Below are 15406 nucleotides of genomic sequence, written 5' to 3' on the forward strand. Positions count from 1 at the left end.
GTGAGGCTGCAGTTCTGATTTTAATGGGAAGTGTATTCCATAGTTTTGGAGCCAGATGGGAGAATTGCTTTGGACGTGTGGAGTGTTGCCCCGGCGTTTTTAGTGAGGGTACTTCCAGCTTCCCTGCATTGGCTGATCTGAGTGTGCGGGAGGGTTTGTATTACAAACTTTGTAGGGTTCGATCATACTTGCAAGATATGGGGGAGCCATACCTTTTGGTTGCTTTGAATGCCAGCATCAGAGTTTTGTATTCTGTGCGGGCAGTGACCGGGAGCCAATGGAGGGAGCGGAGAAGGGGGGGAGACGTTAGAATTTTGGCTGGTTTAAGACCAAGCGAGCTGCGGCATTTTGGATCAGTTTGGAGAGGCTTATGTAAGTGCACATGCCGGTAGGCCAGTAAGGAGGGAGTTACAATAGTCAAGTTTTGACAAGACTGTTGTCTGGATTAGGAGCTGGGCTGACTCCTGTGTGAGGAACGGTCGTTGTAGAGTGTAAACCTACAGGATTGAGTGACAGCAGTGATGTGTGTTTTGAACGAGAGCTGACTGTCCATGATGGTGGCATTGACAGCATGAAGCAGGTGGTGGAGTTCCTCAATTAAAGCCCATTGTGGTGGTGTGCAACTTGTAGATGTCATTAGTGAATTTAGTCCCGGTCCATTCAGATTTTACAGGGGCCAGTTTCGAATTGCAGCCGCCCGTGCCCTTTGAGAGCCAAGGGATTCGCATGTGGAACAGTCCCAGAAACCTGTGGTTTGACATCGAATGCATAAAGCATGTTGTAGTAAAAATGGTTAGTCCTCCCTCCCCAGCTTTTGGTGTATGTGCACAAACTTTGTCCTACACATTAAACATTAAATTCCCATTGACAATGAATGGATAATTTTCCGCCTCACTTCACACAGGTGAAGGCACAAAAAACAGGAGAATACAGTACGCTCTTATCATCGTACATATGGATTTGTCTCTTCCTCTTTGATATCCTCAATCCCTTCTACAATGGCATCTTTATCTTTGTAAAGTAACAGTGATCCTGTAGGATCTTCTTTCTTGATACATCTTACTATTTGAATAAAACTGATAATGTGGATTTCAACAAACGCCTGCTCAGGATTAATACTCGTATCAGTCGTATGGTGAACAACATTCTTATAAGATTTCTTTCAATAAGTTATACCAGCTTCAGAAGGGGTCATAGGAAAGTTAATTGCATCATCATCTCTATATTAATAAGTTTGTCTTTCAGGACTATATCTTCTGAAACAATATTTTCTTGGAAATTAAATTATTGTGAAATTCCGCTAACTGGAGATAATTTGGTACAACAATAAGTTTCAAACCATTAGCCGCCGACATCGGGGGCATTTGTCTTTTTTATTAAGATATTTTTTACACATATGACAAATATACCAATTCTTATGTAAACACTATATTTTCCATTCTCTAATTTACTTTTAAAGATATCATTAAATAAGTTCTTATCTTCATTGTTACAAACATATTCATCACTCGAACGAAACTTCTCTTTGATCTTAGGATGGCTAACTCTTCTACTTGTACATTGTTATCACGACATATTTCTGTACGTTTTTTGTTGAATCTTCCAATTTTCCTTTCCGTGGTTCTGTCAGTTTTGTTAAACCTCTAGCAATTCTCCTCGCGTCTGTATTCCTTTTTCTGCAAACTGCAGTCTTATGTCTTATATTCTCCAATACCCTGTTAGATTGTATCCACTTTTCTTTCCTTATCCTAGACAATTCAATCTTTGCATCCATTGGGCTAACTCCTGCTTTCAAAGTTCCCTCGATAGCAATCGCTTCTCTCAAATCTCTAATATACAAGATATCAATGTTTGTGTCAGAGAATTTGTCATCATGACGTAACATGTCTATTTGCTCTAATTGTCTATTGCTTCATTGTTAATGGAAATTTAATTAATCTTTGTGTAGGACCGAAATAGCCTATTTGCTCGTCCACATATAACGTAAATTCTCCATTCATTGTCAATGGCATTTAATGTTTGTGTTAGGACAAAATCTACACTATAGCAATATAGGAGGGGCTAGCGCCCTTCAAAAAAATTACAAGAAGCAATAAAGCAATAAAAATGAAATTACAATCGGCCATCAACAAATCAGCGACAGGGGTAGAGGACTCTCATTTGAGTGTATAAATGCACTCTACTCTCAGAGTTATGGGGGTCCTTGAAATTGAAATAAAAAAGTTTGAGAACCATGGCACACTAAATGGAACAGAGCCTTATCATCAGTAACACCTGTGAAGGAAGTAGGGGAGCGGCCAGGAAGGAGGAAGAGTTATTCTGTGTGCATATAGAGCGTCGCAGTCCCTCCCCCTTTCAGAACAACGAGTGGCCCAGGAAATGAATCTCAATGCATTTTTCCCATAGGCATTTCTTAAATTATTTATTTAAAGACCTTTTAAGCGTCGTACGAAGCCAACTCTTGTCGTGACAAATCATGACAACACACACACAATATTTTGGACCGAACAAATAATTAAAAAGAAGAAAAACAACAAAAAAAGTGTTCTACTTTCTAATTCTTTGTTTGGCCCGAAAAATTGTGTTTGTTGTCATGATTTGTCATGACAAGAGATGGCTTCGTACGACGCTTAAAAGGTCTTTAAATAAAAAAAATAAGAAATGCCTATGGGGAAAAATGCATTGGGATTCATTTCCTGGGCCACTCGTTGTTCTGAAAGGGGGAGGGACTGCGACACTCTATAGCCATAGAGTATTATATCCCATTTGCAAATTGTGGGATGCCTGGAGGCTCCACTCCTTGCCACATGACAACATGTTTGTGTGTTGCAAGAACTCTTCGAATCTGGCTCTGGGTGTCTTGCCTCACGTGTCTCACCTCTCTCTCTCTCTCTCTCTCTCTCTCTCTCTCTCTCTCTCTCTCTACTCTATCTCTCTGCCCTTGGTTGCGTTTCTCTTGCAGAATTGGTCTCACTTCTAGCTTTTAAATAACTAGACCTGTTCCCATCGGGCACTGGCCTAATTGGGAACAAGGCAAGTTGGTAACAATGACAATCGGGAATGCATACCCCACCCTAGAATGCAATACCCGTTATATCCGTTGCCATAGCACCCGTTTTAACCGTCTGTGTCCTTTTTGTGCCCATATATGGAGATCTCTATCTGTCTGCTTGTATCCCTTTATGCCAATATATGGAGCTCTCTATACTGTATCTGTCTTTCCTTGTCCCTTTTATGCCCAAATAATATAGATCCCTGATGTTATCATAATTGAATTCATGGTAAACTTCTGTTCTGTGTTTTTGAGGGGCGCCAGCCCCTCTTATACACAGATGTAATGTTTGTCTTTAGTTCAATGTTTGCAACGCATTGACAATGAAGGGAAAATTTACATCATCATGTGTCATTTACGTCATATTGTCTTTATTGTTAATAACGTTTTTTTTTTTTTACATCACCTAATCAACATGAGTTAGACTTATACTATATTAGCGCCCCTCACTTCACACGGGTGTGATTTTTGACAAGCATACTGCCTGTTTTGTATTTATGTTTATGGTTTAATGTCATGCCCTGTATACAGGTGTGTTTGCACTGCTATGCTGCCTATTTTGGTTGGTCCTCGCAAAAGAGATTGTTAATCTCAATGTGCATATCCTGGTTACAAATGTAACGGTTAAATAAAAAAACTATCAATATGAAGTTGATGACATTTCAAACCATTAAATTGCTTGGATCTCCAACTCTGAGTTGAGGGGTTGGGTTTATATGGGGGTGGGAGAGAAAGGGATGGACTAAATCAAGCATCAACACAGACTCTCGTCCCCCCTCCTGCCTCTGGGTCACATCAGGGCATGCTTATATCACTGTGAAACCACCAGTGTCAGCATGTAGCTAGCTGCAGCCTGCTCTACAGGTGTAACTTTCTGCATCTGAATGCAAAGACTTGAAAACTATTTATCATATGGATCCGGTTGAGACACTGAGCTCGGTTTAGCTGCCCTCGACCAAGAGGTCATTTTTAGGATCACTGTACGGCAGACCACCAGTATTTTTATTTAGAAGGATCCTTCTCTAAAGATCTCGAGAAATGAATTTTGATGAAATCCTCTCTCTCATCGGGGGATTTGGGAAGTTTCAGAAGATCTTGTACGTGTGGATTAGCCTACCTCAGATCTTCCTGGCGTTCCACATGCTGGTGTCAGTCTTCACCGGAGCCATACCTCCTCACTTGTGCCGCTCTGCGTGGCCCTCAGCTGACTCTCCAACCCCCTCAGGCTACAACTTCAGCCTCCTGTTGTCCCCAGATGGCCGACCAGAGCTGTCCTGTATGGCCAAGTTCAACCATAGTGCTGCTCTGGCTGCTAACCATAGCCGTCACCCTGGGAGTTGCCAAGGAGGCTGGGAGTATAGCCAGGAGACCTATTACAGCACTGTGGTGACGGAGGTGAGTAGCACCGTGGCAGAGACTTGAAAACTGTAGGTGTTAGATGTTTAAACTTTAAAGTAAACCTAACGAGAGTTTGTATGTAGGAATGCAGAGTGTAGCCCTAGTGATACTAGAGACGTGCCGAGGCTGGTGGGAGAGCTGAGGGTCCTGCAGTGCGGCTATTGAGGCCTCTCCACACAACCTCACAACTGTTCCTCTGAGTCTCAGCCATGACATGTGGACCTACGGGCGGCAGAGCAGTTGATTTATGAACCCTTCCTCTTTGGACTCCTCCTTGGAGACTTAAAGGACAGATAGGCCTCTCTGACATTGCTGATGATATACAAAGCGCCATTTGGTATCATTGCTGCTGATGTGGGTAACCACGACATCAAACGTTTTAATCAAGACATTGTCTTGTGCCATGGCTTGTGCATTGAATTTACCCAATGTGAATATTGACAAAGAAATGACATGGACATGTGTCTATGACCCCTTTTCCACCATGCTGGGAACCAGTTCAGTTCAGAACCAGTTTTTAGTCCATATGAGCCAGAGCTCCAAAATTGGAACGTTAATTATGAATTGAGTGGGCAAAACCATACCTATATTAAATTGTGTATAGGATCAATATAAGTAAATTCATATATGATAACCCTTCCACAGTAGTAGCTTTTTCATATTTTAATTATTTTGCATATTTTCCTATCTAATGCCTAACCCATATTTACATTTTTAATATTTGTAATACAATACATCATTGTCTTTGTGTAAATAATCAACTGGGGAAGTGTCATGGTGATAACAATTTAATATAGGTATCGTTTTACTCAATTCATAATTAACGTTCCAATTTTGGAGCTCTGGCTCATGGACTATGAACCAAAAAGAACTGAACCGCTTCCCAACCGGTGGAAAAGGGGCCTATGTGTCTTAGAAAAGTGTTTGTGTAGTAAAAGATTCACATTCACATTCTTTCCTCTGTTCCTGACAGTGGGACCTGGTGTGTGATGAAGCCAGATTGAATCACATCGGTTCCTCCATCTACATGTTTGGTCTGCTTGTTGGAGCTGTTGCCTTTGGTGCCTTAGCTGACACGTAAGTTTGTCTTAACCCATTAAGACCTGAGGCCCATTGTAAAAATGCCTTCTAAATCAGTAGTTTTTACACTCAAATCACACCTGTGTGAAGTGAGGGGCGCTAATATTAAAGTCGTTGCTATGATTAGGTGATGTAATAGTGAATGGTGATGTAAACAAACGGTGACAAAACAAACATTACATTCTCTTTATTGTTGATGGCATTTCATGTTTGTGTTAGGGACAAGATGATGTAAATTTTCCCTTCATTGTCAATGGCGTTTTTAAAACAAACATTGAACTAAAAACAAACATTAACCCTGTATATAGGAGGGGCTACAAAATAGCACATATAGAGCACGTGTGTGCGCTAGCCTCTCCTACAGTATACACAGGTTTAATGTTTGTCTTTAGTTAAATATTTGTTTTGTAAACGCATTGACAATGAAGGGAAAATCTACGTCATAATGTGTCATTTACGTCATATTGTCTCTTTATTGTCAATGGCGTTTAATGTTTGTGTTTGCACCGTTTGTTTTACATCACCTAATCAACATGAGTTAGACTTTATTAGCGTCCCTCACTTCACACAGGTGTGATTTTTTTGAGGGGTGCTAGCCCCTCCTATATACAGCTTTTGTCCCCACAAAATGTCCGCAAGCACAAACATGAAATGCCATTGACAATGAAGGCAGAATTTACGTCATCTTGTCCCCCCACACATATTTTCCATCGACAATGAATGGAGAAATTAGGTCAAATGTCCGAAACATTAAATGCCATTGACAATGAAGGGAACATTTACTTCATCTTGTCCCCACACGTCTCATATTTGCCATCTACAATGAAAAGAGAAATTTGATCAAATGTCCGCCAAATATGACGTATATTTAACCAACCAATCACATAAATGCAGTTGTTCATGAGATGATTTATGATGATGTATAATGATAAGAGCGCCTCTCACTTCACACGGGTGTAATTATTTTTTCTTTCTTTTATTCCTCCTGTTGCAGGTATGGACGCAGGCCCATTATCCTCTTCAGTCTGACCATACAGGCAGTCTTCGGGGTTGGTGCTGCTTTCGCCCCCAACTACTACATCTACATATTGCTACGCTTTGTGGTTGGAATGTCCATCTCTGGTGTCATCATGAATGTATTTGTCTTAGGTCAGTCCAACTAAAACCTATATCAAATGGAAATGCCGTATATTAATCATATACTTTTGGTATTTTAAAGTCTTCATTTCTATACTGTATATTCAGTTTATGCTACCCAAAAACACAAATGCTTCTACAGGATTCCCAGAAATAGAAATATAGTTTTGTGCAAGAACCTGCTTGATCGCTTAAAGGGAAACTTCACCCTTTTTGCAAAAAAAATATGTTAATGACATTTAGAAGATTTACAACACTTTCTTTATGGGTCTTTATGTGTGTAATATGTGGTTTTAGATATTTTTGATTTTAGCAGTGTCTCACTGCTACAATTTCCATAATGCTTTGGTGCACTGCTCCTCCTTGTGGATAGGGGGAGGGGCTGTCTTAAAACTTGTAGTCCAAGGGCTGTATAAAGAGGACAAGAAGCGAAGACCGTAAGGGCGTCGCCATGTTGCTCACATGGTGCTCCATGGAAGGAAAGAAACATGGACCAACCAAACCAAGGAAGCTGAACGCGGAAGTGTTGGCTGCAGAAAGCCCATTGCGCATGTTTCTTTCCTTCCATGGAGCACCATGTGAGCAACATGGCGGCGCCCTTACGGTCTTCGCTTCTTGTCCTCTTTATACAGTCCTTGTTGTAGTCCAGGAAGTAAGTGAGTCCAGTCCAGTGTCCAGTGCCGATGACATCAGAGACACTGGGCTCACTGCTAAAATCCAAAACCACATATTACACCCATAAAGACACCCGTCATTAACATATTTCTTTTTTGCAAAAAGGGTGAAGTGTCCCTTTAAACTTGATGAACTAATGTTTTCTTTAACCAATGAAGTACTTGTACATCTACTATTTTTTTGAAGATTCAAAGAATAAAAGCTTTGAAGTTAAACTTTTTTGCCTATAATGCCAAATATGGATATGATGTTGAAAGTGCATATTTAAAACGACGAACTTGACATAGTTCTAGTTTCTTGGTATATTTATACACAAGCAATACAAATTCATGCGTCCCTGTGTGGTCTACCTCATGTGAAGGCACTGAGTGGACAGGATCTAAGCAGCGGATGCTGGCTGCCGTCATTACGGACTTCTTCTTTGGTTTTGGCTACATCATGCTGGCAGGAGTGGCATATCTCATCAGAGACTGGCGCAAACTCCAGCTGGCCATCTCAGCACCAGGCTTCATCTTCGTTTTCTACTTCTGGTGAGTCGCTTGTGCCATGAGACTGAACGCCTGTGACATGAGACTGAACGCTGTGACATGAGACTGAACGCTGTGACATGAGACTGAACACTGTGACACGAGACTGAACACTGTGACACGAGACTGAACGCTGTGACATGAGACTGAACGCTGTGACATGAGACTGAACACTGTGACATGAGACTGAACACTGTGACATGAGACTGAACGCTGTGACACGAGACTGAACGCTGTGACATGAGACTGAACGCTGTGACATGAGACTGAACACTGTGACATGAGACTGAACACTGTGACATGAGACTGAACTCTGACATGAGACTGAACACTGACATGAAACTGAACAATGTGACATGAGACTGAAAGCTGTGACATGAGACTGAACACTGTGACATGAGACTGAACGCAAAAAATGTAATGGAACATTTGACAGTCAATGGATGATACATTTTAGTTTAACCAATTTGATCTGCAGTTGAAGTTACGAACACATTGTAACTTCAAACTCCATTTTAACCATGTTAGATTCATTGACAACACATGTCCTTGGTTCTGATGTGTGATATTGTCCGAATGTGTGGCGGCCGTGTTCTTTCGTTATATTTTTGAGTGGTGCAACCACTCCAAGGAACAGCAATGTCCGTGTTCACCTATGTGACGTTAATGAGCACCAGTATGTGTACCCGTAGGGGCGCTGTTGTGCCAGAAACGGAGAGAGAGATAGTATTACTGCTGCACTGTTGCCTGCTAATGAGAGAGACAGGGAGAAGAGGAGGAGGAGGGGGGGGGGGCAGATAGGGAGAGAGGAGAGGAGGAGGGGGGGAGGGGAGTAGCACCACTCAGTTCACACAGGTGTGATTTATTTCATATTTTTTGGGGGAGAAATAAAAATAACAAAATACATGAAGTGGAGCAATGGTGGTGAGAAAGGAAAATATTAAAGCTATCTACATATTTACACATCTGTACCATATGCATCCGCTACAATATGCCGTACATACATGAGGTTTGACATAAGGTGCATTGGCCTACAATGTACACACTGTACTGTGGATCCCAAACATTGAAGGTCAAGACTCAAAAGAGAGATTAGACATTTGCCCAGAACCCAAACTAGTAAGTACACTACGTGTTTATTTGCATCATATTGCAAGGTTATTTTATGTAGGATTTGTTTTTTTTACTCAAGTTGTGACCCATAAAAAATGGATTGTGACCCACAGATGGGTCCAGACCCATTGTTCGGGAAATGGTGCCTTACATGATATAGACATTAAGGTGCGAGTTGTACATGAGATTAAGGTGCACGACTGAGGAACACCTCTTCTCTACATTGTCAGGCTTTTACCGAAGTCAGCTCGCTGGTTGATGGCCAATGACAGGAATGAGGAAGCATGGAAGCTGATCCGGAAAGCGGCTCGGGTGAATGGGAAGCCGCTCCAGGAGGGTCTGGAGCTATGCCAGGTAACGCGTTTTGGGCTTATTGACCATTTTGAAGTTGCTACAATCAGTAAAGCAAACATGGCATGGAGGTGGAGGGAGGCAGCTGCATCTTGCAGAATGTTAACAATTAATGGAGAGAATTCCACGCCCACATTCCTCTGTGGCGGAAGCTGGCGACACATTTTTGTTGACACCAGCTCAGGTCCGACTATTTCTCTTCAGCTGGCTACACATTTTTGTTGACACCAGCTCAGGTCCGACTATTTCTCTTCAGCTGGCTACACATTTTTGTTGACACCAGCTCAGGTCCCACTATTTCTCTTCAGATGCAGCCTAGATTCTGAGAAACAAGGGTTTCAAGACAGCGCTTAAACAGGAAGTGGACTGCGGAGAAATGCGGAAGGATTGGCTGCGCCCCATCACGCACATATTAACTGTATATATGATGATTTCGGGTGTGCCAGTACAATGACAGTACAGTATAGAGCGTCGCAGTCCCGCCCCCTTTCATGACGACGCCAGGCCCAAAAACTATTTTTTTAAAGACCTTTTAAGCGTCGTACGAAGCCAACTCGAGTCGTGAAAAAAATCATGACAACAAACACAATATTTTGGACCAAACAAATAATTACAAAGAAGAAAAAGTATTGTAACCTGCCGTTTTTTTCTACTTTCTAATTCTTTGTTTGGCCCAAAACATTGTGTTTATTGTACCGTGTGGGGACCCCCACACGGTAACTGTCATTTCTCAACCGTTTCGGATGTGGGGCGGCTCAACGCAACTGGCGTTGAGCCGCAAATTAGGCCTTAATGTTAAATGTTCAAGCATGTTCAAAATAGTAAGTAAGCCTTGCCGAGCCATGAGGCCCATAGGGCAGGAGCCCATCTCCTGTTTAGGTAGCATGAGGCAGATTGATGTACAAGTACACCCTTCAAATAATGCATACCAAGTTTACCTTATTTCAGAGCATTTCTTTTAAAACCATGCTTCTCGGTTGCCCATCTTTTAAAAAAAAAGAAATGCTTTGATTTAATTGACATGGTTTCACATAGGGGCCTACCATATTAGCCATATTGCTTGGTAGACAAGGAACTGTGTCAGTGCTCCCTGGCTTCTATGCTGCTTGCTTCTCACTTCATGTATCATGGATTATACCGTGGCTGACTGAAAATGTTCCTTTTGCAGTCTACATGATCTTCTGTCACACTTTCTAACCACCCTTATTGTTTTCCCCAATCAGTTCTATACTTCTGACGTCTGAGCTGAGGGAACTTGAGTACGCTCCCCTTTAAACCCTGACTGCAAGCTTCTTCTCATGCAAAAGGTGATGTTTTTCTTTTCACAGGGCTGTAACAACAAAGAAGAGAGGAGAAAACACACTGTGATTGACCTTGTCCGAACTCCAAATATGAGGAAGCAGTCGCTGATACTATTTTACTTATGGTGAGTATCTGTTTACAACCTCTGGTTCTGGAGGTTTGCGAGGTTGTGGCGGGCTCCAGCAAACCAGAGGCAACAAGGACCCTCTTGTTAACGTTAGTCTGGTAAACATAGAGCGGCCGACCTTTTAACCACTTAAGCCCTATATACTTCATCGTACGGCGAATAGCAAACGTGCTGTGAGCATGTAGCTATTTTAGAAAACTAGAGGTTCAGGGAGCTACAGCTACACCTACACGGCCCTCACATCTAGATTTCGGGCTGACTGATATGCCCACATATAGTACAGTATGTAGTCTCAGTATCTGTCAGTCTTTGCTCCATTTTTCCTCATATATGGAGCTGACTGATTTGTTTGCTGATTCCATGATACCACGTCGTGGTTAGACACACTCCATATTTGGGTAACGATGACTGTAGAATCAGGTGTGTGTGTGTGTGCTTTCATTCACCACCCTGCTTCTTTCCTTCTGCCTCAGGTTCATCAATGTTCTAGTCTACTACGGCTTGTCCCTCAACATCTCAGACTTTGGGATGAACATCTACCTCACTCAGATGATCTTTGGTCTGGTGGAGATGCCCGCTCGCACCATCATCCTCTTCACCCTCAACCGCTCCCGCAGGTTCTCTCAGCTGGCCTTCCTAGCGGTGGCTGGGATCGCCTGCCTGCTCACCGTCTTCATTCCCAACGGTATGGAGCTCAGACGCACATGATCTGACATGTTAACGGTGGTTCCACACTAGTACTGTACGCTTTTTCACTGGGTTTAGCGGAGCCGAAAGTAGTAGGCTATCACTAGCTGTGAGCCTGCCACCAACAGCCTCCTAGATCCCACTAGACAGCTGCAGAAAACGGATCAAATCAACCCCGGTCCGAAATAAATTTATACAGACGAAATATTTGTTCCTCAAATATAATTTATCATTAGCTACAACCTATTGCTATCAGATATATCCAGAGAGAATGTTTTTGAATGCAAGTTTAACCCTAACATGAATGGATCGATGCAAAGTTTCAACCAGCTCCTCTTCCAACTGTGTTCAAACATTAACGGTTAGATTAAACATAGTAAAGGTTTTACCAACCGGATCTGTGTAGTTTGACGAATGGTTGTAAAACCATATCCAGTAGTCTGCGTTGGCGGTCAGTTTCTTGCTTGATATGGAAAGCTTCATCCTCGTACTCTGTTAGAATTCTTCCAACGACCCCAAATATCTCTTCAGCAGCAGCAGATAGTCTCTGGTTGACCAGGGACTTCAATGTTTGTAGTAAAGCCATAACTCAAAATAGATCAAGTGAGGTTGATTTTATTTTTCAAGTACCGGTACAACAGTACTTGAATGAATTAACCACTTACTGTATCCCCCCCCCCCCCCCCCCTTTTTTTAATAGCCAATCTGCGTAGTGTTTTTGTTTTATATAGGAAATGTAAAAAAAGGTGATATTTGCTCGTGACCCACACAAAATGAGTGTCACCCAACAATGGGTGCCCTCCCGACCCACTGCTTGGGAAGCACACTGTAACCAAGCATCTTTCTTATAGACCTTTATAAGAAATGTCCTAGCCATGGTTGGGAAGTTACACTGCATCTCTCTTATAAACCTTTATAAGAAATGTCCTAGCCATGGTTGGGAAGTTACACTGCATCTCTCTTATAAACCTTTATAAGAAATGTCCTAGCCATGGTTGGGAAGTTACACTGCATCTTTCTTGTAGACCTTTCCACCATACGAACGGTCCTGGCCATGGTTGGGAAGTTTGGAGTGAGTGCCTCTCTGTCCATCGTGTACATCTTCTCGGCTGAGATCTTCCCCACTGTGGTCAGGTGAGCATCATAATGAGACACCTTGAGACAGACATGTGCGTATAGCATCCTCCTGAATAGTTTTTGTTCAAATCAACCTAGTGTCCGATTTACCCCCATTGAGTTTAGAGGTCCCTCAATGTGTGATAAAAATTTGAGGGGCCTCTATATCAGGGGTTCTCAACGGGGACCCCCGGCAATGCTTTGGCAATGTCTCGGGTCCCCCGCCCCGCCCCCTCCCGACCCCCAATATAAATTGACTGCTACAACAACCTTGATAATAGAGACCATACACCATGAATAAATACTGAAACCAGATATAATCATTAGGGAAGGTGTACATATGCATGTACTGTACTATGTGTACTATTATGTAAACTCTTCATTTCCATTTTCCAGCCATTCAGTTGCAAAAAAATTATAATAATTTGGGGACCCCCCCAAAATAATTTGGCGACCCCTGCTCTATATAATAGCACATCTCCAAAAGCACTTTCACTTTTGCCCATAGAGGGGTGCCACATATATCTTAAGGTGCACTATATGATGTAGAAAACCTGCAACCCACGACTTAACAGGCCTGGTGGAGATAATGATCTCAGACAAGCGCACTTTTTTATTTTTTACTTTTAAAGCTATTTCACAGCAGGGAGGCTGCAGCCAGAGGTTATGGCTATTTGGGGGTCCTTGGCATGGAAAAGGCCCTGGCCCTGATATACCGTGACCGCTGATGACTATTCCAAGAATGTCCTCTCGCGATAGAAAGTGTGGGTTTCAGTTAATTATGGCTGTGTGCTGTTCTCTGTGGTAAGTTGACATTAAATGGGCTGTGGTTATTATCTAGCTAAATGTAGGTGACTAGCCAAAAACATTATAACTGAGCAAGTGTTGTCCTCCTTCCCTCAAATGACAATCTGGTAGCACTGACACTGTGTTAATAGACTTTAATACACAGAATTTAATCAAAAAAAGGCTGGGTTGTCCTTTGCTGATTCAAATGCCCCCTTATATTCCCCTTGTATGTAGAATATAATCAATAAAGGCAAAAAGCCAAAAACGTAAAAAGAAAAAAAGTCTAACAGTCCGACAGGCATTAGTCCGACAACATTGTCGCTCCTGACGTGCGTGGCCGGTTACAACTATGCCGTAGCAGGTTAAAACTCACCTGTGACAGGTTAAAACTAACCCGTGGCTTCCTGTGAGGTTAGGTTTTGGGTAGAGTGTCGGACTGTTAGTATGTCGGACCAAACACATGCACCCCATTTCATATTATCTGTTTTTCTGCCTTTTTTTGTCTTTGGCCTCTCTCTCTCTCTCTCTCTCTCTCTCTCTGACAGACAGAATGGAATTGGTATGTGTTCCATGTGTGCCCGGGTTGGGGGAGTGTTGGTTCCCATCATCTACCTACTCAGGCCGGTCAGTGAGCAGGCCCCCATGGTTCTGTTTGGCCTGGGCACCATAGTGGGCTCTGCTCTCACCGTCTTCCTGCCTGAAACAGCCAATATGCGGCTGCCTGACACTATCGAGGATGTGGAACGATCCGACCCCAGGTCTAAATAATTTGTCTTTTTATTTTTTTCAAAAGACCATTTCGGTGATCTCTGGCACATACTGTAGCAAATCTTAACCACTTATATGTACATTGTACAGTTACAAAATGTAACACGAAGGATTTTATTGTGTTGACATGCAAGGTCACATTGACTGGATATGAGTTATATATATTGATATGGTGTGTGTCAAGTGATATTTCACAGTTTGTACTGCCAACAGAGTTTGTTTTTGTACTGTTGGCATGGGTGCTGCTCAAACACACTTTAACAGGATGCTTGGTGCAAGGATTGAATCTGTGACCTTCCAGTTATGGAATATGGTCTGTAATCACTGACATCTAACTTGAACCCCAGCATCCATACTCTCGAGGGAAACATTCGCCAAAAATAGCCGATCTACTAAGCTTATGAAGCATCGCTTTGCAACACGTCGTGAGCCTACTTTCGGTAGGTTCGGTGTTGACGAAAAAAGATTCGGTGTTGACGAAAAAAGCAGTCCAAGTACAGTAAACTTGAAACTAAGGTTCATTTAACAAAGAATTGAAGGGTTAAGTAGTTAAAAACAGTTAGGTTTCAACAACTGTACATTGCATAACTGTCTTCCACAGTTATCATAGAGGCGTGAAGGTGATATACTGTATAATTCTCACACAGCAGTGAGGAGGAACAGGAGAAGGAGAGGAGGGCAGTATGACACCAGTCTTCTATGAGGATCAGAGTGATGGATGCCGTTGGCAGAAAGCAGCACTGGCACAGTCTCCAAGTCCAAGCTGAAGCCAGGCCAGACGTCATTTCAGAAGGAAATGTCCATCCATGCTCTCATGTGGTCAAACCAGGTATTCAGATCAGACACTGTGAAATGGCTGCTTTACTGAATCCAGCCAATCCATGCTTCGTACTCTTTTTACGTTAAAGAAAATGCCAAACGGTTAACAATTTGTGGCTTTAATATTATCTCTTTGTTTTTAAATGGTAGTAGTGGCACACACTAAAAGTCGCCAGGAGCAGGATTCGAACCTGCGATGCACTGTCAGGCTTTTGCAGCCCACAGGGCCCGGGCCGCTGAGACTGGTTGGCCATCAAATAAAACGATGATTTTTAAGTCCACAGAAATAAAGTGACTTAATATATTATTTAATATAATTATCGGTTAAATAAAGAAATAAGTTTTACTATTTTCTCAGAAAATATAAATCCAGAAGCTGACAAACGCGCTTCAAAGCAACACGTGAGCATTTATATTTGTATGCATTGTTGGCGGCAGTGGCTCAGGGGTACAGTATGCAGGTAT

At 42.3% G+C, this 15406-nt stretch overlaps 1 protein-coding gene across 1 annotated transcript; it reads left to right on the forward strand.

Annotated features, from left to right (window-relative positions):
* Window positions 1-4090: 4090 nt before the first annotated feature.
* On the forward strand, window positions 4091-14861 carry LOC308333993 (solute carrier family 22 member 6-A; the record flags this gene model as incomplete). The annotated part of the gene is made up of 10 exons (XM_080790549.1): window positions 4091-4447; window positions 5424-5527; window positions 6525-6679; window positions 7704-7872; window positions 9213-9336; window positions 10662-10759; window positions 11236-11447; window positions 12475-12583; window positions 13900-14112; window positions 14770-14861. The coding sequence occupies 10 exons, from the start codon at window positions 4091-4093 to the stop codon at window positions 14807-14809; spliced, it is 1581 nt and encodes a 526-aa protein (XP_080646675.1). The 3' UTR covers window positions 14810-14861.
* Between the last annotated feature and the right edge of the window lie 545 nt (window positions 14862-15406).

Source organism: Protomyctophum bolini (genome assembly GCF_963924005.1).
Source record: "Protomyctophum bolini genome assembly, chromosome: 19".
NCBI lineage: Eukaryota > Metazoa > Chordata > Actinopteri > Myctophiformes > Myctophidae > Protomyctophum > Protomyctophum bolini.